Below are 26,218 nucleotides of genomic sequence, written 5' to 3' on the forward strand. Positions count from 1 at the left end.
TTAAAAAAAGAGGCAGAGCCGGGGCCAATATACATTTTTAATAACATGGAGTATTAATCTCAGTGGAGGTAAAGGTTTGGCTTCTGGCAGCTGCCTGACAGACAGTCCTGACCTGGATTTAACACTGGCCTGCAGCAGATTGATGGGCTGCTGTACCAGGCCTCCACTCTGCAGCAAATCTAAATCTAGGCCAGACCCTCAGAATGAGCCCGAGACCCCAGAGAAGAGGAGCGGATACGGTTACTGCTGTAGCAATTATAAACACTGTGCAACCAAACTTTTATTGGAGGTCAAAACCTGGTGACCCTGGTGGTCACATGTCAAGGATAAAACACAGAATATACTTTTTTTTTTTTGCTTTTACCCAGAGCTTTGCAGCTGCGCTTGTCAGGTCGGAGTTCATAGCCCTGAACACACCAGCACTGGAACCCCCCCTCTGCGTTGGTGCAGCCCTGGCTGCAGTAGCCTTCTTCAGCACACTCGTCCACATCTGGAACAGACCACAGAGGCAGAGGACGACAGGGGAGGAAACAGTGGAGACAGTGGAGTCAATCTCTCACAGGGTTAACAAGGAATTCAACACTAAACAGTTGCAGCAGATGTAGAAAAGCTGCTTCATATGGCAGCTGCAAGGTCACATTTGTTGGAATATTTTCTATTTAGATTTTTCTGCTCATTCCAAATTAGCTGGAAACTTTAACTTTTGAGAACCTGAGGTCCTCTTTTTGGAAGGCTTTAAATATTTTTGGAGAACTCACTTGAACCTCTTTAATTATGTTTATCAGAGTTGGCCTTTGCAGTGATAATGTCCACATATTGTACTCTTATTCAACAGCGCATTGTTCCATCATATTCATCCTGAAAGTGTTTTTTTAAGGCAAACCTGAAACTTTTTTCAATTTGTGCTATGTGCCATCTTCATTAACTCTTCACCACTAACACTTTAAACAGATATTTACACATCCTAACAAAGCTCATGTGTTCCCTTTACTTTGACTCCAAAAATATTTAAATAAGACCTTGTGGCTGCAGAGATTTACTCATTTTTATTAAGGGTATGAAATTGTTTTAATATATGTGGTTTTTTGGTTTTGATAATGCATCTTGTTTTATTCAAGTAAACTCAATTATCTTTAGCTCTCAGGTTATTTTCATACAGTATTTATTGTTTTAGCTTGTTATGGGCTCGACACTTGGGAGGTGACATCGCTCCTTCTCTATTCATTTCCTATAGAACTTGCGTGATGAGGCAGAAGTTGCTGCCCTCCTCCAGTCAAGCGACAAGTGACATTCGTGCATGTGAAATGTTGCACTCATTCACGTAGACGTGCACATGGAGGCTTGCAACGCGGCACAAGAAAATAGAAAAATGTTCCATTTTTGTCGCTCTCGCATGGCACTACAACCAACCAGGGAGGGGCTTCATTGACTGACCAATGAGCTGAGAGCAGGCTAGACAGTGTAGTCTGCACACACTTTCAACATGGAGGAACAGATGATTTTAGCCATAGAAATATATATAATAAAAGCCTTTATATTATATTATATTATATTATATTATATTATATTATATTATATTATATTATATTATATTATATATAAATAATTTTAATGTTTTCGACTTTCCCATACTTTACAACACTTCACACAAACTAAACTAAAAGGCTGAATTTGCCTGAACGTAGATCCTGGATTTATCTGGATCAGCCTTGAGGTCCATCAGTTGATGATTTTCACCATGCTGTTTCCTTGTGTGTAAAATCGGACGAACCCATATTTGTCTTTCTCTTTGGTACAGTAGAGTCAACAGCAGATTTCTGTCAGTTCCAGCAAAACCTTCATCCTTCATGCCTCGTCTGTCACGGACTGCTTTGAAAATCTCAAAATTCAGTCCAATATCATAACCAATCAAATTTCTTGGAGACAAGCGATCCGAGATCGCCATGTGCAATGCTGCCGCCATCGCTGCTGTTTGTCGCGTCACGTGTGGCGAGCCCATTGGCCTCACAGAAGCCCTTCTAGGAATTTAGTGCTGCATGTTAGCATCTGCTATAAACACTCTGATACTTGCATTAGAGAGCTGCTTTCATATTATTAGAGTATTTTATATGAATCTATTAGATACACCTTTAAGTGCATGAATTTAGCAAATTCATAGAATTTGGCTGAGAGAACATCCAGTCCTTATTTATTTAGTCCATATCCCTTTAAATTAATATCTTGCAAACAACCCACAAACTAAATCAGAAAATAAAAATAATGTAAATGATTTGAACCGGTATGTTAGTGAGGATACTATATTTATTTGATTTACTCTCTTTTTTCCCTAAAATAACCAAATCAGATGACTCTAGTGATTTCACATATAAGTTGTCTAAATATTATTAAACTTAGAAGTTGCACATTTTTCCAAAACCATCTTGTGGTTATAAAAGTAACAATAAATATGTAATCTTGCAGGTGGTGGGAATGTGTGGCAGCACACGGAGACACATTTTACAGTCATGTTATATTTAGGAAGTCAGTGAAGCTATCAGATGTTAAACAAGAAGCTGCAGCAGTCATGAATATCCTCAACCTGCTCACTCACTTTCTCTCACAACTATCACACACACACACACACACACACACACACACACACACACACACACACACACACACACACACACACACACACACACACACACACACACGGCAGTGTTACCCTGGCAGGTTTGGCTGTCATCCATCAGTCGGTATCCAGTGTGACAGGTGCACTGGACCAGTCCTCTGACCATCTGACACTTCTGGGAGCAGCCTCCGTTATTCTGGTTACAGTTGCCCTCGCTGGAGCGCGGCCCTAAACGCAGAACGGAAACATTACAGGAACATAAACACAGTTTGCTGATTCAGTATAAATAGTACCACGCACACATGCTTAAAAAGAGCATCTGGCTCCTCTGATGTTGAGCCTTGACATATTTTAGTATCCAAATGAGCGAGGCCTGAGGACGGTGAGGTTTATTAACATATACAGTCCAGACTGTCTTTCAGATTTATTTGAATACTTACGAAGCCACACACGGTGTTTATAAAGAAGTCTGTTTACAGCCTGATCTTTCCTCTACTGCCACTGTGAGGTCTAAATTTCTCCTTCACCAAGTTGAAGACTTTGCAAGCAGCTGAGACAAGTTTTCAGTTTTCTTTTTCTTTTAGAGTTATGCCAGTCTGAGCTACATCCCCTAACAGAGAGGCTGGGGAATGGTCATCAGGATGCAGGTTGAGATAATCTGTCCCAGGGGTAGCAAACATATAGGCCATAACTGGCCCACTAGACGGTCCAATCTGGCTCATGGGGTGAATTTGGTAGATGTGAAAATTAGATAGAAAACAATCACTACAATTTTTAAATAAAAGTAGCTGAAATTCCTAAAGTTTTCCATGTCAGGTTGCCTTTATTTAACTGTTTAAATACAAAGGCAGGGGGAAAACTTTCGTAATAGATCTGATTTCAGTTTGTATTACGAGGTGAGTTAGTTCAGATTGTCAGGATTACTACACACATGTGGAAATGTACATGTATGTACAGAAAAAATAACTCACAATGTGAAATAGTATATTTTTAATTTCTAGATTACCGTATTTTACAGGCTATAGGTGGCATTTTTTTCAGTTTGGCTGGTCCTGCGACTTACAGTCCGGTGCGACTTATTTATATAATTTAAGTCATGAACAAAGGAGTAAACATTACCGTCTACAGCAGTGAGAGGGCGCTCTAGGCTTGCGATAACTACAGTATATGCAGCTCTTGTACCACTGAAAAAATCCCAAACAAAATGAAGAAGAAGAAATTGACTTAACAACCATGGCAACACAAAAGACACATGGACGTATGAACATGGCGACGTCTGACAACGTTTGAAACGGACGTCCTTGTTTACGTACGGGCCTTAAGTCAAGTCATCCACTAGTGCGCAGGGCAGAGTTTAAAGTTTACTTCCGTGCTCTGAGATCAGTTTCAGACACCGGTTGGTGGCGGTAATGCACCGCTGTAAAGTTGTTTACAGCTGCCCAACACGCCCGACACACAGCTTTCCTTCAAAAGCTCCCGTCATCTCTACAGCTGTTGTCCTTGTTATCTTATTCCTGTTCCTCTTCTTCTTCTCTGGTTTGTTTTGTATGCAGGTTACATGTAAGCTGTACTGCTCAACACTGCCCCTGTGGTTTCTGGTGGTGTTTCTCCATTTGCTGTGGCAAGTGACAGATCTGCAAGGTCCCTGAAAACGGACCAAATTATGTGTGTAAATGGATCATTTAAACATATTTAAATGATGTACTTTTGTTTCTGGCCGGATGAAAGTATCCACCCATCTGTGTATCCATCTTCTGTGTTAAACATAAATGGGACTTAAAGTCAGTCCGATGTCACTTCCTTTCTTTTTCTTCCTCCAATTATGACTTGTGTTTCTTTCCTGAATCAGCCATGATGCGTGTTCTATGAACATATGCCATACAGCAAAATGCAGCTGCAACATGATGCTCTGGGCCGGATAAAATAAAGTTGTGAGGTGCCATTTCTCAGCCTCTGGATGCTGCAGGGCAATGACAGCTCCAAGAATGTGTGTAATAAATGCCAGTGTGCCATCGAGACAAGTCAGGAGCACAACATTTTAAGGTAGGAAAGTGATGTGGTGTTCCTTTAATAAGCAAATAAAACAACAATTTATGACCCTCAAAGTGAGTTGTTATTACAAACTGTAAAAAGTTGACTTACTGCAGCAGACATTCTGATATATTTTACCAGAATACTCATACTTACGGCAGTCGTGGTGTGGCTGCTCATCAGTTCCATCCTCGCAGTCGTTGACCTCGTTACACACCTTCCTCTGGCCGATACAACGCCCATTCCCACACTGGAACTGATCAGGAGCACATGGAGGATTCTCTGTAAGGAGATATGATGATACATGTCGGACATCTCGGCCAAATCAAGGAGATTTCTCTCCAGTATTACACTGATGTATTTACTCTATAACATTTGTGGTAGTAGTGTTGTTTTTAGCAAAACATAATCTCCCACTCTGCTCCTCACTCATGCATGACATGATGCCACAAAAGGAGTTGTAACCAGCAGTACAGCATTAATGTTGACTGAGAGAGTAGGAGTGTTTTCCCTTTATCCTCTGCAAACATGCCAGATTACATCACAACAATACAGAAAGGATAAATACAATACAGTGATTAAATAATCATTGTTTTAAATATTTCATAAAGAGTAAATGAGACACGAATAAAAAAAAAAAACAGGATCTGGGTAAAACTTTACTTCTTCTTTCCTCTTCTGGTTTTCCATCATTTCAATCTCGGTGTGCAGCCAAAACAATCGGTCTTAACCTAAAAAGCAACCCACTCCCCCCCTAAAAAAAGGGAACACTTTCTCAACAGAGGAGGCTTGTTCTGAGCTGTTGTCATGGCTACGCCTGGAAGCTTGTGTTATATTTAGCCTCGGAAAACAAGATAACAACCAGTCTTACCAGTTTTCTCACAGCCTTCTTCATCGGTGCGATCCGAGCAGTCATCCTCACCATCACATCTCCATGACAACCGGACACAACGTCCAGTTCCACAGCGGAACTGGTCGGCCGTGCACATGGATGTGGCTGCAAGGGGTACACACACACACGCACAATAAAGCACACACACACACGCACACAAACAGGAACAGATGCATGAAAACAAGGTATTAAAAGCTACAAACAAACACATAAATATTAAAGAAGTTTAAAAATTTTTCTTTTCCTTTTAAAATCTCCACCCTTTTGCAGGACACTTTAATAACAACTTGTTCATTAATTCTTAACCAAACGTCACTTACTGCAGTTTTTCTCATCTGATTGGTCGTCACAGTCGTACTCGCCATCACACCTCCAACCAGCGTTGATGCACATCCCGCTGCTGCACATGAATTCAACAGACCTGCAGGGCTGATGGGAAGCTGCAAATACACACAAATTCACCAGTACTATAAACTCTGTGCATCACAGAATGATTTTAAAGGTCCCAAACTGATTATCAAGGTTCACTGTCCATAATTTATAATTAATAATCCAGAGTCTGAAATACTATTATTGTTTACATATCTTAATGACAACTAAATATTGGAAGGGTTGTTTAATGTTTTTGGAAAAATGAACACCAACATTCATTGCCAACAGGTCAATAACATGATTCAATATATACACTACTAGTCAAAAGTAAAAAAAAAAAACAAACACATTTTCCAGTTTTTAAAATTGAAATTCCATCTGTTCAAGATAAATAGCTTGAAATGGTACATAAGTAAATGGTGAACTGTCAGGGGGTTGAAAAAAAGTAAGGTTCCCCAAAAATTAGCTGAAAACTACATATTTAGGAAACAAGAACTGGATTAACAACTTAAAGCTGGAATAGAGGTTTTTCAAACCTTAAAAGTTACCAGTTCTTACAGATCAGGGATCACCAACTCCAGACCTCTTGAGCCAGTGTCCTGCACTTACTCAAGAGATCCCTGACCTTTAAGTCCTGCAGGTTTTCACTGTGTCCCCACTGCAGCACACCTGGTTCAAATAACTTGTTGTCAAGAAAAAGAAGAACAATTTTATTGTCATTGCATTGAATAATACAACAAAATAAAAAGAAGCAGGTCTGTACCAGCCTCTTAACGACCCATTATTTGAGGCAGGTGTGCTGCAGCATAGACATATAGAAAACCTGCAGGACACTGGCTCAGGAGGTCTGGAGTTGGGGATCCCTGCTATAGATGTTCCAACTTTTTCTGGTAACATACAATTCTTCTGTTTAAAAGTAATGTTGGAACACACTGTGGTATCATACCCTTGGAAGCATTGTTTGAATAGTAGTTCAGAAAGTAGTTTTTCTATTAAAAAAAAAAGGTAAGAATAAGGCAAATAACAGAAGAGAGACAGGCCATAACACCTAGAAGTGTAGGTCTTTCCTACAGAGACATTTTAAAGCACTTTTGAAGAGACACATGCTGCCATACAGATCAGGTCTTTTTCAGGTCCTGCTGATTTCACTTGTGATGCTAAATGACCAAAATGACCCAAAACTACTTTTTCAAATCTGTCATTTGGGGCCTTGTTGTCATATATTTCCTATTTCGGACAGTATTGAACAGCTTCATACCTGAATCAAGCTAGACAACATTTATCTTTCAAAACCTGAGCAAACAAAAATAATGCAACACAAAACTTGACTCTTGATACGTTACTGATGTATAATATTATATCATTTTGATTTTGTGCAACTTTTTGAAACAGGGCTCCGTTATGTCTTTTATGAACTGTGGCTGCTGTTTACCAGGTGATGGCCTCCTCACCATTTGGATCTTTTAGGTCTTCTTATCCTTGCTCCCATTCAGCTGTGGTCTCTATCAATAAAGTTTGTTTTAAGTAACTTCTGCACACATAATTCAGGCAAGTTTCTCACAAGCCAGCTTGACACATCCTCTACGAGGCTGTGGAGCCTGCTGTCCTCTGAATGCTGCCCAGGAGCTTCATAGTTCAGAAAGTAAAAACATTTAAATATTCAGTGTTTTAATTCAGCTTTACTTCCTTTGCCACTAACATTAATTAGTTGTTTTTATTTGCAATCACTGATCACTTGACGAGAAATCATAGCTGTCCAAATTTTAAATCTCGGACCATCTCTCTACATGTGCGCAGATCAAAGTGAAGCTCAAACTGGCAGCAAATGAGGATGTAGGAGTACGAAAAAGATTAAAGCTGAATCAAACACAAGCATCTTACATCCTCAGCTTGTGTGTGTGTGTGTGGAAGAGTTTTCAACGTGCTTCCTCCTGACAGCGGGACTCGGCTCTCATCGAAGCTACAACATGCTTGTGATAGGGGGAAGAATGAATTGACAAGGAGGGAAAATGCAGGGAAAGAAGGATTAAAAAAAAAAAAAAAAGAAAGAAAAACAAAGATGGTGTAGAGCTTGGAGAATTCCTGTGCTGCATATCAGCCGGGCAGGAGAAAAGAGAAATGATCAAAACAGCAGGTGGCTTTCCAGCAGAGAGCGAGGCAGACAGAAACAGAGATAAAGAAGTGAGTGAATCAGTGTGGGACGCCAAAAAAACACAGACGCCCACTCACACACACCCCCAAATGACTCACTCGTCTTTATCTCGCCGTCTCACACACACAAAGCACTTTCATGTGCTTAGCCATGCAGCTCAAAGCTGTATCAGTGGTTTCCATGTGGTAACAAGGTATGCAATTTTTAGTGCTTTTGGATGTATATGTGCCTATGTGTGTATGTGTGTGTGTGTGCATTCACATGAGGCAAAGAGATTGAGCGAGAGAGGCTCCTTTTCTAACAAAGCGCCCTTCATGTGTCTGGAGAGTCGATGCCAAGGAATGCTGTCTGAGGATGGGCTGTCTTATGCCTCTGAGGAATGCCTCCTCTGTGAGTGTGTGAGAGAGAAGGCGAGTGTATCCACAAACTTTGAAAGAGAATTCAAGTGATGCTCTCCCTCTGAAAAGAATGTAGGCCAGAAATAAATGTGCAAAAAAACATAAATGGGCAGCTTCAGAGTGAAGGACAGCAGCAAATGAATGGTTAGAAGTCAGATTGTTCGTTCCCACTGAAAAACTGCTGACAGGATGTCGGAGTTTCGCCTCAAATCTGTTTCCTCACAAACTTGTGGAGACCCTAACAGACTGTGTGTGGACATGCTCTGCAACACTTGGTTAATTTGGACTGATCATGTGCTGTATTTCCACCTGCTGTCACCTTCTAACTGATGAGAGCTTATATAAGAAAAAGAGGAAAACATGTTAAAACACTCAAGAATCAAAGCAGCAATCTGGATGTGGGAGGATAGGAGATAAAACAAAAGGGAATAACATGACCTTTAAGATGATCAAACGATGTTAAAAACCTTGAAGCTGTGGTTATCGCATTGCAGATAAACACATCAAAGACGTGGAAACTCCTGCTTTTGACTTTGTGTGTGCATGTGTGTTTGTGAGCAGTGTAAGCCAATGAGCGAATAAAACGAACACAACATATTACAGTGAGAGAACTAGGAGGGAGATGCAGAGGCATTTGTAAGCAGCAGGCAGCGCCTCTGTAGTGAGAAGAATGAAACATGATAGTGTGTGTCAGGACGGTGGCGTCACTGTGTGTTTGTGTGAGAGACACTGTGACGGAAAATGTCTAACAGACAAGTGTTTTCCAGTTATGACAGACGCTGTCAAGTTAAAGCTGTTCCTAAGCTCCACCTGCCAACAGTGGAACGTCAAGTTATGAAATTGAGACTAAATGTTGTTTTGACACTACGACCCAATTACAGGTCATCTACACTGTCACTCTCACTTTTCCCTTTAAAGATTGAGGTGAAAGGGTTATCCACCCCTACAAATGACCCGACTTGCCTCTTGATCCCTAAGAAATGGGACATGCTAACCTTGGAATGTGTCGTGCACAAAACCAAGCGGTTGAGGCACTGATATCTTAACAATTTTGCTCATTGAAAAAGACGTGGACTTGATTTGAAAATTTGAATGAAAACATTTTGGAAGTTTCTCCAAAAGCTGGTGAAAACTGGGAGAAAGGCTTCAACATCCCCACAAAACCGCTGTAGTACATACTACAAGGCTGTGGGGGCGCTACGATGATTAAAGAGTAACATTCCAGAGTTAGAACAAGCTAGAGCTAGATAATCTGTTTGCTGTTGATGGTACAGTTGCACAATATTGTGTTGTAACAGCAGTGCATTTTAGTGCTAAAGCTGTACACAAGCCAGGACTGTCTGGAGCAGCACCACAGCACAGTTGGTCATGGATGCCGTTATTGTTGTTGTGTTTGGCGCACATTCATCACACTGACGTCATATCCTCTAGTGGTGCGGTTAAGCTGTCCTCACAGTACAACAGAGACAGAGGTCTTAAACCCTATCCACCTTGGTACCTGGTTTCAGACATGATCGGTTTCATGGAGGCTAATCCCTGGTTTCATGGGGTTGAAAGGGTGGATTTCCAGAATACTTTTGCGGTTTTACTGCAATTTGGCGTCGTGGGGATGACCCCTAAATGTATGCAGGTTAACTCCACATACTTTAGAAATAACAGTGTTTAACACGGGAGTGGGACTCCACCTGTCTCTGACTGGCTGTTTTCTTTAGCTACGAGAAACTAGTCCACGTATTAAATCTTTCCCACAGGCAAAAAAATAAAACAAAACAAAGAAGAAAACCAAACCAGTTAACATCCATTAACATCTCACACTTCTGCATTAAATGGCAGTTGCTGTTATGAACCATCTTTGTTTGGCATCAACAGAAACACAACTCCTGCATAAACTCACCAACTTTCAACAAGGATGCTGCTTAATTATTTCAGAAAGTTGGATGGAATTATAGATATTCTTCATCACATCCTATAGCATGCAGAGTAATGTCATCCCTTTGCGTGGTTGCACCTCACAGGCTGATTTTCTTGGAAGTCGTGGCAGTCACTGGATGGATCTTCTTTACTAAAGGGTAAAGACATGCTGCTACAAAAAACTGGAAAAGGATTCAATAAAGTTGTCGTAGGGTGTGTAACTGTTTTAAAAAAAATTTGTTTAAGCATGTTACATTTGTTAAAAAAACTACTAATGTCAAGAAAGAGTGAGCTTTTCAGCAGTTACCACAGGATAACCTCATCTGTATCTATTGTTTTCAGGATAATTAAGATTTATCAAGCTCACACTTCAAGCCTCTTAACCGTTTTACCAATTCTGTTTTATATGACTATAAACTGAATATTGCTGTCTCTGTTCCTTTGACCTATAATTTAAATAGCAGCAACCTTACACAAAAAAGCTTTATACCCAGACTTCCTGTTGAGAGCCTTTAATGTACTTTTAAACTCCAGGTAAACTTGTGCACAAAGCTGTAAAACATGAACATGAGGAGGGAGTGTGTGAAGGGAAGAAGAAGAGGAGATAGAAGAGATCTCCTCCAAAGGGAGAAGGAAAACTCACCTAAAGACATAACAAATCTCCTTTCCCAGAGGAGCTTTGCCTTCATCCTCTGTGTAAGAGGCTGTTTAGTGAGACAGAAGAACTGCCATGGATCTGAAAATGCCTGAGAGCTTATCTGTGCATATAAGCGCGAGTGATGTTAAGAGTTTCTCATAATAGAACATGTTATGATTGCATTTGACCAAGGTTAAGGTTGTAAGACTGACCAAAAACATCAGAAATGCCCTGAAATATCTGTGTAAACATTACTACGCTCTGAGAAAAAGGTTTTTACAGTCAAGTCAGGACTTGATTTTCATCATGCGAGTGTGCACATCCGAGTGAATGGAAACCTACAGCAGTCCGACTCATCCGACCAATCTCCGCAGTCATCATCTCCATCACAGTGGTAGATGTCCAGGATGCAGCGGCCATATGCACACTGGAACTCCTCCACGCTGCAGGTGGCTGTCATCACATCTGAGGCTGCACAGACACATGCAAACGTTAAACAGATGCAGGGAAAGATGGCGCAGCAGTTGGCTGTCCAAACCTCTTTGAAGTTTGACTCAACTCTGCTGAGAATATCAAACCATACATGAGATGAAGGCAAAACTCTTATCTGTATTAAGACAGCAAAGATGATTGCATGATAGGAATAAAGTTGTTACTGTGAAGTCTTAGTTAACATGCGGCTGTTAGATTATCTTTTTTCCCTTCTTGCAGCCATAATTCTGAGCTACGATGCTGCTGAATGAGCAGCTGGGTTGGCTGGCAGACTCTTCTGTGATGAACTGATCTTGGCACTGCTCAAAAATGAAAATAAAGTCGTAAATGATTTACTTTAGTTTCTAAATTTATTTCCAATTTTGTTCCTAATCATTTAGTATAAAATAAAATGTCAACAAGTAATTTGCCTCTTTGATGACTGTGCAGATTGCTTGCCATCTAATTAAAATCCCATTTAAAACCCTGTTAAATTTAACTCTAAATGACACACGGTACATGCTAATTAAATCTATTATACACAAACTGTGTTATCTTATATAAAATTATATTACTGTGGTTAGTTTGTTTTATTAATTAATAAGTCAACACAAATAAGAATCAGTTATTTAATAGCTGTGTGAGGTTTAATGAAGCTTGAAAAGTTTCTGTAGGATGATTGTTGTTTTCTTATTTTTGTTCTGTGTGAGTTGCAGAAGCGTTGCACCCGAGGGAAAGTATGGCAGAGGAAGAGTTATTCCCTCCAAACAAACGGAGTAAGTCATCCATGGAGAATTTTTTAGGTTAGAGAAAAAAGTGACTAAGTTGTCACTGTGGAGGACGGCACGCTAGCACGTAAAGTATGACATAAAAAAGTTACAGAGGAAGGACAAAATACAGCAACTAGGTTTCACCACCTGCAGAATAATCACTGTCCTTTTATGCTAATGTAAAGATAAATGTTCATAAACTGGATTAAATTACCTTCATTTTTCATGACGTCATTTCCTAATGTGATGAGTTAAACAGTGCTCGCCTAATGTTATCTGGTTTAAGAAGAACGAAAAAGCATAGAGATTTTTTTGACATAGTTCCACTGTTCAAACATGACAGATTCGTGTAAGGTTTTTTTAGCTGTCAGTGTGCAGCAGTCTGTAGAAGAAACCTCTTGCATTTCAGACATATGGTCTTTATTTATTTTCACTGTTCCAGTATTGTTCATGTTTTAAACAGCAACTATTCTGCTAGAGGACAACTGGAAGTCTAAAACATTCTATGTGTTTCTACTTCTATCTCCAATTCTCTACTCAGTTTCAAAGGAAATGTTCAAAACTAATTTTACAATGTAGTTTACAGAAAGAAGCAGAAAGAAGGTTCTGTGGCCTTTTCCATCTGTTTTCTCTAAAGTAAAAGCAGAGGTCATTTTTAATATTTAATTATTGTTTACAAAGCAAAGGGGATTTAGTTGGAATAAGACTTCCTGGCTCCTTTACTTTGTTATTGTATTATTTTGTTATGGCATCAAAGGATAGAAATAAATAAAACTTAAAGACCTACAAAAAGTGTTTATGTAATTTTACACATTTATAGTGTACAATAAGTCGTAATAATTCCTCTGGCAATAAGAAAAATGAAGAAGAAACTCTTCAATCATGACATCCTTGCAGGTAGCCACGCTATCAGTCATAAAGCTTTCCTTTTTTTATAAAGCTGTCTGTTAGGGTTGTGTCATGTGACCCAACTGTGGGCCTCCCTGTCTGTATTGGTTCTGCTGGACCACTGTTTTCTAATGATGGATAAACATTTGCATTTATTCACATTCTAAAACACATACTGCAGTTTTCTTCGTCCGATCCATCCTTACAGTCTGTGTCCCCATCACAGTACCAGTGCTCAGCGATACAGCTCCCATCTGTGCAGCGGAACTCCTTGTCTGAGCATTTACGCATATCTGGAACGGGAATAACACACACATATTAGAAGACGGTGGAGAGGAATATGTGTTTGAATGACTCCGCTCATGTGCATTTTCTTGTGACTACCCACCACACTGTTCATCACTGTTGTCACCGCAGTCGTTGTCGCCGTCACAGTGCCACAGGCTGCGAATGCAGTAGCCGTTCAGGCAGTGAAACTCGTCCTCTTCACACTCCCTGGGAGCTGCATGGAAGAAAGGACTCAAAATAAGTTTCATGGAATAACAGTGGGTTAGGGCTGATACTTAACTAAAATCTACCTCTGCTGACATTTTACTTAAAACTTAGGAACCTGATGATTTATTTCTTGCATGGCGAGGTTGCAGGTATAGCTCGAAGATGCTCAGAGAGAATATGTGCTTTGCTCTCAGAACAAAAACCCTTGCAATGACAGCTGCAGCAAAACTGTGAGCAATGAGGCTGAATAAGGTGACTCAGCACTGACTTACATTAATAATTTCTTCATTTAAAAAACCATGTCTCTTGAATTAATGAGTACTTTCCAAGCAGGCAAAAAGATGATTGTATGAATGTAAAAGTCAGAGTACATAGTGAGACATCGTCTTTTAATCCTATCTCTGCTGAGTTGCACAATGCACATGCGCAAAGAGGGGAAAAAAAATACAGAGTGAGACATTGTCTTCTATTGTTTATCTCTGCTGAGAGCTGCACATGCGCAATAAAGTCCGACAGGGGAAAAATATGGTGGCGGACTAGGGAGGAAAACTGCTGGTATACCTTCACGTTAAACTTACTAAATAAATTAAATACATGTGAGATTTGTAAAGCAAACCTTGTGTACCACGGAAGTACGTCTGTAATGCTCAAACATTTAAAGAGGAGGCACGCTGGACTTAACAACCTCATGCATAGTTTTCAGAGCTAAGTCAGTTTGGTTCTGCGTTAATTCAGTTTGGTTCTGCATTATGTCAGTTTGGTTCTGTGTAAGGTCAGTTTGGTTCTGCATTAAGTCAGTTTGGTTCTGCGTTAGGTCAGTTTGGTTCTGCGTTAGGTCAGTTTGGTTCTGCGTTAGGTCAGTTTGGTTCTGCGTTAGGTTAGTTTGGTTCTGCATTAAGTCAGTTTGGTTCTGTGTAAGGTCAGTTTGGTTCTGTGTAAGGTCAGTTTGGTTCTGCATTAAGTCAGTTTGGTTCTGCGTTAGGTCAGTTTGGTTCTGCGTTAGGTCAGTTTGGTTCTGCGTTAGGTCAGTTTGGTTCTGCGTTAGGTTAGTTTGGTTCTGCATTAAGTCAGTTTGGTTCTGTGTTAGGTCAGTTTGGTTCTGCATTATGTCAGTTTGGTTCTGTGTTAGGTCAGTTTGGTTCTGCATTAAGTCAGTTTGGTTCTGTGTTAGGTCAGTTTGGTTCTGCGTTAGGTCAGTTTGGTTCTGTGTTAGGTTAATTTGGTTTTGTGTTAGGTCAGTTTGGTTCTGCGTTAGGTTAGTTTGGTTCTGCGTTAGGTTAGTTTGGTTCTGCATTAAGTCAGTTTGGTTCTGCATTATGTCAGTTTGGTTCTGCGTTAGGTCAGTTTGGTTCTGCATTATGTCAGTTTGGTTCTGTGTTAGGTCAGTTTGGTTCTGCGTTAGGTTAGTTTGGTTCTGTGTAAGGTCAGTTTGGTTCTGCATTAAGTCAGTTTGGTTCTGCATTATGTCAGTTTGGTTCTGTGTTAGGTCAGTTTGGTTCTGCGTTAGGTTAGTTTGGTTCTGCGTTAGGTCAGTTTGGTTCTGTGTAAGGTCAGTTTGGTTCTGCATTATGTCAGTTTGGTTCTGCGTTAGGTCAGTTTGGTTCTGCGTTAGGTTAGTTTGGTTCTGCATTAAGTCAGTTTGGTTCTGTGTAAGGTCAGTTTGGTTCTGCGTTAGGTCAGTTTGGTTCTGTGTTAGGTCAGTTTGGTTCTGTGTTAGGTTAATTTGGTTTTGCGCTAGGTCAGTTTGGTTCTGCGTTAGGTCAGTTTGGTTCTGTGTTAGGTTAATTTGGTTTTGCGCTAGGTCAGTTTGGTTCTGCGTTAGGTCAGTTTGGTTCTGCGTTAGGTCAGTTTGGTTCTGTGTTAGGTTAATTTGGTTTTGTGTTAGGTCAGTTTGGTTCTGCGTTAGGTCAGTTTGGTTCTGTGTTAGGTTAATTTGGTTTTGTGTTAGGTTAGTTTGGTTTTGTGTTAGGTTAGTTTGGTTCTGCGTTAGGTCAGTTTGGTTCTGTGTTAGGTTAATTTGGTTTTGTGTTAGGTTAATTTGGTTTTGTGTTAGGTTAATTTGGTTTTGTGTTAGGTTAATTTGGTTCTGTGTTCGGTCAGTTTGGTTCTGCGTTAGGTCAGTTTGGTTCTGCGTTAGGTCAGTTTGGTTTATTTTGCGTTAGTTATTATTTAAACAGTTAGTTTGAAGTTACCATTGTGACTTTGGTTTAATTTTTTCTTCTTTTGACCTCTTTTAGTGCCCTGATATTTTGAGTAATTTTGGGGGGTACATAAAACCAGTTCTTTTTTAAGCCTCATGTGGTCCTCATTCTTCACCAGCTCGGTCCCTCACATATAGTTTGCTTAATATTACAGTTTATATGCACATCCACCCCTGACAGGAGGTAATCTATCATTTATCACAGATATGAGTGAGTGTGAGACAGCTGAAACAAACAGAGTGATGCCCAGAGAGCTGATGTGAAAGAAGATGATGAAGTTTCCCTTCATTACGGGGGAGGTTTATCAGCTTTTCTTTGCTGGATTGCAGAATCACAAGACACTTTGCTTCTGAGATCAGTGACATGACAGGGAGGCAGACAGCCCATATCTATATATTTAATATTCTCTAGATCTCATGCATCATGTTTATTTCTATATTCCCATGAAAAAGTTTGGTTTCACTCTCTGTGCATTATGTTTTAGCTGAGTCTGAATTAACCATTAAAGTGGACGCTTATATTTAATACAACTACATCTCTCCAGTTAGGCAGAAAGTTCAGCTTTAAAACACATATTTTTTATTTTACACATAACTCAATCCACCCATAAAGCAGGACATTATGCATATAATATAATTTTAAAAATAATTTTTTGTTGTTTTTTTTTACACTGAATTGTAAGAAAATGGTTGCAGACAAAACATGAGTCATCAGCTGCATTTTCACTTTTTACGTGCACAACCAATAGAAGGAAATAGCTAAAGCAATTCAGGGAAGGGAAAAGTAAAAGGGAAAGAAAAAGCTATTAAGAAATAAAATAAATTGCAATAAAGAAACAGAAAAAGAAATAAATGAGGAAAAGAATGAAGAAACATTTATTGTAGCTAATTACATAAATACAACAATTTCTGTATCTAGTCTTTTTATTGATTTCTCTATTGATATTAGTGTTTAAGCATGTTGGATCTGTGTATTTTATTTATTTTTTTTACTTTTTTTTCTGTAGAAAAAAGGTAAAATGTTTACTACTTTTATTTACAGTACTATAGCCTGGAACCTTGAAATTCTCTCACCAGGATCTGGGCTGTCTCAAATATGCCCTGAAAAGTCTCCATCTGATCCAAAATGCTGCAGCAAGGGTTCGGATGAGAACTAGCAGGAGATCACATTTCTCCAGTTTTCGCTTTTCATCATTGGCTCCCTGATAAATCTTGAATGGAATTTAAAACTCTTCTCCTCGCATTTAAAGCTGTCCATGACCAAGCTCCATTGAATCTTAAAGATTTTAATGTTTTTATATTTTCCCAGCAGAGTACCTTGCTCTCAGGCTGCAGGTTTACTTGTGGTTCCCTAAAAGTTCTGAAAATAAAGGGGGAGGCAGAACCTTCGGTTTTCAGACCTCTCTCTGGGGAACCAACTCCCAGTTTGGGTACAGGAAGTAGACACCCTTTAAGATTGTGTTTAAAACTTTACTTTTTGATAATGCATATTTATAGTTAGGGCTAGCTTGGTGAACCTAAGCCAAGTTATGCTGCTACAGGCTTAGACTACATGTAGATATCCCATAATGCCCTGAGCACTTCCCTCCATTTTTCTTTACTCCTCATGTATAAATATGGGCTGGGTTTAGACCATCGTGAGACAGGTTAGTTTTACCCTACTGATGATGTGTTGTTGCAATTACTTGTGATAAATTGCACAAACATAAATAATATAATGGATTTGTTTTAACTGGATTATAATTGGACTAAAATTAGAGTGAATTTGGCTGTGTCTGAAAACTACCTTGAGATGACTTTGTTGTGAACTGATGTTATGCAAATAAAGAGGCTTTGCGTAGAACAGACTGAGGAGTGTAATTAATGCCTATTAATTAAATAACAGCATTACTTTTGGTGCATTTCCTCAAACATCTCAAATTTTCTGTGCTGCAGTTTGTTATTATCGTACCATATGTGATGTAGAGATATGATTTATCTTAGGTAATAATCTGCAGTAATTATTCAACCCTCACCGCACTGTGTTCACCATGAAACGAGGGCTGAATGATTTTGCTATCACTGTATATCAGCCTGTAGGCTATGGATTGAAGACATCACCGACTCCAATCCCCCCACTAGTCTGAAAAACATCCCCCTTTAAAAAATAAATAAATTTAAACCATCTTTTATTAAGGTTGCAATAATTGATTTTCTCGTCCGTCTCTCCCATCGTCTCTGCCCTCCATCGGTGAGGCAAACAGAGGTCAGAGGTCAACAGGCCCTCAAGACGCTCATCGCTCACACGGCAGCTCAACGTCAAAGGCCAAAGGGAGTCATTACCAGACCCTACGTGTGTGCATGCGTGTGTGTGTGTGTGTGTTTATGTCATGAAATTATGTCCCCCCACCCCCAACAGTATGTCTCTTAAACTTCAATAATTCAGAGTGATCTCATGCTCAAACACACACCTCAGCACACCTCAGCCTCTGTTTGTCTGAAATCTTGACAACTGCTTCAGCTCCAGCCGAGCGTGGAGGATTGTCTCCCCGTCTCTAAATAATGAAATAAAGCGTCTCCTTCGAGGGGAGGAAAAATATATATACAGACAACGGGAAGACAGACCCAGGTCAAAAATGAAGAGAAAAAAAGAAAGATGTATAAAATAATAAGTAGTTTGTGAAACAGCAGAGAGGAGAAAATTTACTGGGCATGAGGATGAAAAATTCATTGCCAGCTTGGAGCAGACAGACCCCCCATCAGGAAGCGATTCAGTGTCTGGCTGCCGATACTGAATGTGGGTCAAGAGGAGGAGGAGATATCATTGGATGATGGATAAGAAACAGAATTCAGGAGACAAAGAAGTTTCTTGTAGCTGCTGTACACACAAACCACATGAGGTGGAGGAAACAACCACAGCAACATTTATTTGCATTTTGTTTATAACTCTTGCTTCTTCTTCCTCCAATCTTCATCAGTCCACATAATTTAAGATGGTCATTTGATCATTTTACCCAACTTTAACTGTGAATTGAATGATAAAAACAGCCGAAGGCAAACACCTAAACAAACGATAGATTGCCTTGAGGTTAGTTACAGACGTTCGTGGTAACCAGGGAATAAATTCTAATGACTCTGATGATATCTGAGTGTTTAAGTGCTCCTTTATTAGGTCAAAATGTCATCCTGTCAGTCGTGAGTAAGCCAAACACACGACACTTCATTATTTTGTCTAATGGCTCTTCCACCCGCGCCCACCGGCAGCTTCTTGGGTTACAACCACAGCGGCCGCCGCCGACCAGACGGCTGCAGCTTGGAGCTGCCGCTTCCAAAATAAAGATTTTCTGAACTTTTTAAATTCCATGTTGCCAAAGGTACGCAAGATAAATTGATCTGGCGTCGCAGACAGAAGCTTCAGGCTCACTTGCAATACATTTTGGTTAATCAGACATTACTCTCACCACAAATTAGCTCATACATGATTAGTTTTCCGTAGCAACCAGCCAGGGAGATCCTCATCTCATTGTTGATGGATGGAGAAACAAAAAAATATTATTAAAAAGAAAAAAAAGTATTGAATCATGTACTTTAGCTTCTTTTTGTGATACATAATATCTGTGGCAACCTCTATAGAAACTAGTCAACCAGTTAGATGAACTGATCTGCATGTTTACACCAGACACAGATCCTCATGATTTATGGGAGTAACAAAATGGACTTATTAGGGATTTAAAAGGAAACGGGAGGTAGGAACTTAGAGAGCATCTACTGTCTTGTAAAACCGTTAAAAGGAAGTTGAATATAACACGTCACAAACAGGTAAGGTATTACTTGAAAAACGTCCGCTAAGTTGTGTATCACAAGCAGCCAACCAGTAAAAGAGAATTACTGGTGGTAAAATGTTTTAAAATATGTTACTGCTTGTTGTTTCTGGTGGAGCTTAACACAGTGTGATTCTTTTTGTTGTCTTCTTCTGGATCATAATCAACGTTTGATCGCCAAACAGATGGACAGCATCATTAATGGTTAGGATGAGTGTCCATCCACATTTATCAGATCAGACACATGAAATCTGGGTCATCACAGGAAAATACTAAACTTCTACCTTCCTGTGAGGATCCTCATGCTGATGTGATGCAAAGCCAAACGTCTACATGCCGATTTGTTTGTGTCATTGTTAAACAGTTTGTTGGATCTACTCTTGGATTATACTCTACTGTTGGATCTCAGTCTTGGTGAGACTACGGCTGGGGAGTAAGCAGTGTTGAGTTTGAGGAGTAGTCCTACTGTAGGGCACTTCTCCGCTCTCATTCTCTGTTCCACGGTACAGTACAGTGTCACGATGGTGCCCATGTCATGCTATTAGGGGTGAGGGTCAGGTGTGGTTGCAGCTGAGGTCATAAAAGCCAGCCAGTTGTGATGTGAGGGATCAAAACTGGCAGAAGGTGAAGGAAAGCCAGAGGTGTGTACAGACATTTTTCATCTAATAAACAAACTGGTAATGGACTGTTTGCCACCGTGAGGGCTGACCACGTGCCTGTAGATGGGATGAGGTGGACAGATCAGACCGGTGGACCTGCAGTGTGTGATTGGACTGTGATAAGTATCTCCTCTCCCTTATTGTAGCCGATGGCAGATAAATGTGGATGCAGAGTTATTCTTATGTGCATGGTGTTGAGATCCTAGACTGGCGATTGAGTCATAGTTTAAAATGTTTGCAGACAGGGTCGTGTCTGTGACACAGTACGGCTCAGAATGGGCAGCAGAAATCTCATTACTATATATACTATAAATACAAATAAATTGATAAAATAACTAGATATATGAAAAATAAAAGAAAAATAAAAGCACAAATAACTAATTACAATAAAGATTCAGTTAAAAGCTAAGCTAAAAAGATAAGTCTTGAGAATGTTATTTAAAAAATCTACAGTCTCTGCAGCCCTGAGGTCCTCAGGAAGGCTGTTCCACAGAAGAGGGCCATAGAGTTGGAAAGAGGCCTTGACGTAGGTTTTAATCCTGACTCTAGGAATAATTAAAAAGCCAGTACCAGAGGATCTCAGGGTCCGCGTTGTCTCATAATTTCAAAGAAGGTCAGATAAATAAGAAGGCCCATGACCGTCAAGACATTTATAAATGGCTTAAAGAACCTTAAAATCAATCCTGAAATGGACAATAAAAGGACATGAGTCACATCTGTTGCTAGGCAACAACAAAACAACAACTAGGATCTGTGAGGAAATGAGTATCAAACGTCATTGTAAGTAAATACACCTTGGATGGTGTAAATAAAAAAATAATTTATTTATTTGATTAATTTAACTTCTGAAAGTATTTGTTTAGCTTTGGCATTTACCATGTGAGCTGCTTTTTAACGTTCAGACATCTCATTCCTCGTAATATACTAAAAAAGCTGCTTTGTTTTTAAGATTCTGGGTTAAAATCGGAGTTGCCATGCAGAATCATTTGATTTCTGACCAAACAGATGTTGTCCCAAGCTAAATTAATATTCCTATGTTAGTGGGAATGTGCATAAGCTTTGATGAAAGCCTCATAAACCCCTTAAACATCACTTCCAGGAAGTATGACACAAAAATACTATTTTCCCAAAAAATTTTGATGTAAAACTGGACATCACAGAGACAGAAACACAGCGGGAGGCACATTTCACCCGGCAGCAGTGCACTGATACAGAAATACGACTGTAGAAACAGACACGCTGCTTCCTTCACCCACTGTGGACCTCATTCTGTCCAAAAAGCAGCTGATTGGTTTCTGGGGTGAGTAAACACACACAAAAACACACCCAATCAGAAAACAGACATGAGAGTAAAGAGAATTCAAAGGTTTTGTGTGGAGACTGTAGTGCTGAGCTCTCATCACACTGTGTGTACTCATGCAACATCGTATGTTTGCGAGTGGGTCATACAGGCAGTGGAACAAACATCTCATTGCACATGGCTGCCTCAAACATCTGTCCACTTCTAAAACTAACCCCCGTCATTATGACAGGGCAAGTCCAGTGTGTGTTTTTGTATGAACGTGAGACAGCGCACAAGCTATCCATGCGACCGCAGCTGTTGGTTTGTATTGTAGAGAGAGGATCTGTACTCACGGCAGTCTTGTTCGTCCGAGTCATCCTCACAGTCGTTGTCTCCGTCACACACCCAGGAGCGACGGATGCATTTCCCGTTGTCGCAGTGGAAGTCCAGCGGCGAGCAGGTGGGGAGCACTGGAAGCACACAAGCATCAACAACATTACTGTCAGCAAACAAACAAACTGTGCTGGTTAGCAGAGCGGAAACGAGTGCCTGTCTTCTGTTTATGTGTCTCCTTAACATAGAGGATCTTCTACGGTCTTTTAAGTGCAGATCTAAATTCATGCAGGTAAACAAATATGTAAAAAAAAACAACATAATTACAGCTGTGAGCCCATGATTACAACTTACTAAAGAAGTCATCACTCTTCAAGACACATTTAAGTAAGTACAGTGTACAGTGGTAGAATGACTATAAGAGCACTGATGGAAATACTGCGAGATGAGAAGCTGTTTACTTGGTTTGTTTATGAAAATTATTCACTGATCAGTTTTTAGCATTTGCAAATTTTGTCATGATTAGTGATGGTAATCTTAATATCTTTGGGTTTTAGCTTAAATTTAGAGTTTTTCAGCTAAAGTCTCTTTGGGAATTAACTTGTTGGTGCATAAATACTGTTTTACGTCGGTCAAACTTTTTTTTTTTTTTTTTTTAATAGATTTGTGTTTTTGCAACGGGCTACTGGTAACAAAAGTGTAGATAAAACAAGGTCCACACTTTGACTTAGGAGCCACACCAAAAAATAGACAACAAAAGCTCTACCATTAAACCCCCCCCAAAAAAAATTCTATAAGATATGTTGATAAAAAAAAAAGAAAAAAAGAAATTCTAAGTATAATGAAATAATATAAATAAAACTATAGTAGAAAAAATTCTTTTTTATCACAAAATTATTACTGGTTTATTTCAATTCCTGCTGGGGGCTGCTGACTCTGCCCCACAGTGAACAAATAGTACAACATGCCACCCTCATATATAACTCTAAAAATATTAGTACTTGACCCTTTTTTTATTTGCTCCCCCAGTAGGATTAAAAGATATGACCTAAGTCAACATTATATTTACATTGTGGTACACAGGGGGCGGCAGTAGCTCTTGAGGAAGAGCAGTCGTCTTCCAGCTGGAAGGTCGATTCCAGGCTTCCCCTGACTGTCTGCCAAAGTGTCCTTGGGCACGTCACTGAACCCTGCACTGCCTCCCGATGTGTCTATCGGGGTATGAGTGTGTGTGTGAATGGGTCAATGTGACATGCAGTGTGGTCAAGCTGACTGGAAAAGTGCTATACAAGTCCATTTACCATTTAGTATTGTATGAAATGATCAGTGGAACGGCCACACATCTAATTCTGCTTAGAACCGCATAAAGTCTTGGGCCAACCCTTTTCCTGCCAATCACATATCTTAAATGGAAGTGTCATAGTTCCCCGCATCGATGGACAGGTTTTGTGAACTCTGAGTTTTTGATATATTCAATGACACTCTGTAAATGTCAGATCAGCAGTAACTATTTTATTTTCATCTTAGCTGAACTGAACGCAGTAACTCCTGATTCATCCTCCCTTTATAAAAAGCTAAGTTGGTGTCAAAATGTCCTCATACTTCTACGTGTCCTTTATTTTAGGATGGTTGCTAGGCGATACATCCACTAGAGGGCAGTGCAGAGTTCACTTCCCAGTTCTGACGCTGACGTCAGACAACAGCAAACATGGAGAAGGTGGACAAAAACCCGATGATGCACATTCTCAGATGGAGATATAAAAAGAGGTGACGCGGTACATGATGAAGGTATATGCAGCGTCATCATCATAGCAGCAGCTTCTTCTTTATTTATTTCGCTTGTGACACATGAGCTATGCTACGCAACACGACCAACATGGTTTCTAGTGATACGGCTCCATTTGCTGCTTCTGGCTGAGCGTCTGCAGGCTGTTTCACAATGAACTGAAATAAAGGCTGTAGAAGATGGATAGAAGGTTCTGTGTGTATGTGTATTTAATGTAGAGCATAAAGGAGGCTTAACATGACTGTTACATGTAATATGTCACCCAGCCGTTACAATATAACTTATAAGAAAAAGAAAGAAAAAAAAAAAAACTGTGAAATGTCAATTGCTGAATACGAGGAAGTTTGCAACAGCTGGGCACAAAGCTGTTGTCCTTTAGGCACCAACAAGACCTGCCCTGATTGTGGGTCAATAAAAAGAGTAAGTTTTCAATATTTTTTAGATCCTACCAAGACCAGACCTTATACAACACCTGACTAATGAAAAACAAAATCCGATTCTCCTGGGGAAATGAATACAAACAGAGGAGGTAAACATGACTGTTACAAATAACATCTCATTATCGCTTTATTGATTAAAAGAGCAAAAGAAGGCAGCTTCTCTTGGGAAGCCGTGTGGTAGTGGAGATGAAGCTTTGTGATGATTGTGTTTGGCTGGTAGCTGCACTGAAGGTTAAAGTCTGACCAACGATCCAACTGCAGAAAGGATTACTCTGTTTCAGAGCGTGAGCCTGAACTGGACTCATGCATCCTCATTTCTCCCACCCTCTTACACAGCGAGCAACACTGAGCTCAGCTCAGTGCATTCCTCCTTAACTTCATATCCGCTCTAAGTGCAGCTACTCGCTATCTAAGCAGAGCCCGAATGACTGGCCCTTTGTCATTTGCAGACAGAGCTAATTTAATTACAGGCCAGAGAGAGAGGTGGAGGGAGATGAGGGGAAGGGAGAAGTGGGAGCAGCAACCCCTTACAGTGGACTCTCACTTGCCTGTCAATAGCAGATATGAAATACTGACCAAGCAACGCAGACTTTATGAAAAATGTATGACATCATGCAGCGAGTTAACCAGCCAGGCAGACAGGCAGGCAGACAAGACTGGAATTAAGTGTATATGTGTGTGTTTGGGTGTGGCTGTAGTCTTTAGGGAGAGAAAAGCCCCACTGACCCACATAACCCTGCATGGATATTACATTTCTAAGAGAGAAATACAGAGTCATACATTTGCAAAGAACTCCTGTTTGGACATCTTGCTCTTTGTCAAAGCCAATTCTGCTGAATTGATGAGCTCTGTCAGGTTTAAATGTCAGGACAATAACACACACACACACACACACACACACACACACACACACACACACACACACACACACACACACACCGGTGTTTTGGCTCAGTGCACACGCACAGTGCACTGCAATTCTGCAAATATTTGGATTCAGTTAGAATCATAAATCATCATAAAATCAATTTTATGAGTTAGTGGTCCAGTTTGGCTCTAAAAAGTGTCCAATGTGGTGCATTCAAAGATGCTCAGACACATTAAGAGGGGAGAACCTGATAAGAGAATCGTTCTCATGATGCTGAAAGGTTTCTTCAAGGTTTAAGGTTCCAACTTGAGCTAAACTTTTAAGATCTTTTAAGTTTATGTTCTTCATGCTCCAAACATGGATTTGATTAATCTAGACTACATTCAGTATATATCTAAATAGGGCTGCACAATAAATCATTAAAAAAATCGTGATCTCGATTCACACTTACACATGATCTCATTTCTACGCACAACGATTCTTAAACATTTTATATCACGAGCTGTATCACAAACGAACACTCCTAATTTCCTCCCCGGGTTTTTTCAAGGGTCCCCAAATGCAGCACTGCTGTTGCCTCCTCCCTCAACCAATGGTAAAGCACCGTTACAACACGCGATTCAGTGGAGGAAGCCGCCTGCAGGCCAGTGTTTGGAAGGAGTGAGCGAGAGTGAAAGCGGAGGGAATTCTGCGCTAAGGAGGTTTAAATGCAAAGAGACGAAAACCCAAGTGGTAGTGGCGAGAGTCACCCTCTTACCGGAACAGCACTCGTACTCAAAAAATGTTTGCATTCGGCAGCGGTGTGGAAGTATTTTGGATTTAAGCCAGATGATGAGAAACAGTGCGAGTTGCATAGTAAAGTGCTTTTTACCCTGATTGCAGCACCGCAAGGCAACACCACAAATCTCTACAGTCACATTAATCGTGTACAAAGCAAGAAACAAAGACAGACGTCAATAACCGAACTGAACCTTATACAATACACATTACACACATACATACATACACACGCACACACACACATATATATATATATACCTATATATATACACACACACACACATCTATATATACATATATATCTATAGATATATATATAGATATCTCTATATCTATATTTCTATATCTATATATATATAGATATAGAAATATATATATATATATATATATATATATATATATATATATATATATATATATATATCATCATATCATATATATT

At 39.9% G+C, this 26,218-nt stretch overlaps 1 protein-coding gene across 2 annotated transcripts in view; it reads right to left on the bottom strand.

Annotated features, from left to right (window-relative positions):
- Window positions 1-26,218, bottom strand: part of lrp4 (low density lipoprotein receptor-related protein 4) — a 133,131-nt gene that overhangs the window by 30,899 nt on the left and 76,014 nt on the right. For both annotated transcript variants that reach the window (XM_041987194.1, XM_041987203.1), the window contains exons 3-11: window positions 21,923-22,039; window positions 13,522-13,635; window positions 13,310-13,426; window positions 11,347-11,475; window positions 5,855-5,974; window positions 5,514-5,639; window positions 4,799-4,924; window positions 2,705-2,839; window positions 365-490 (exon numbers count right to left, since the gene is read on the bottom strand). In XM_041987194.1, the coding sequence (XP_041843128.1) occupies window positions 365-490; window positions 2,705-2,839; window positions 4,799-4,924; window positions 5,514-5,639; window positions 5,855-5,974; window positions 11,347-11,475; window positions 13,310-13,426; window positions 13,522-13,635; window positions 21,923-22,039 (1,110 nt within the window). The remainder of the gene's footprint in view (window positions 1-364; window positions 491-2,704; window positions 2,840-4,798; window positions 4,925-5,513; window positions 5,640-5,854; window positions 5,975-11,346; window positions 11,476-13,309; window positions 13,427-13,521; window positions 13,636-21,922; window positions 22,040-26,218) is intronic.

The sequence above is a fragment of the Melanotaenia boesemani genome, chromosome 1, assembly GCF_017639745.1.
Source record: "Melanotaenia boesemani isolate fMelBoe1 chromosome 1, fMelBoe1.pri, whole genome shotgun sequence".
In the NCBI taxonomy this organism is placed as follows: domain Eukaryota; kingdom Metazoa; phylum Chordata; class Actinopteri; order Atheriniformes; family Melanotaeniidae; genus Melanotaenia; species Melanotaenia boesemani.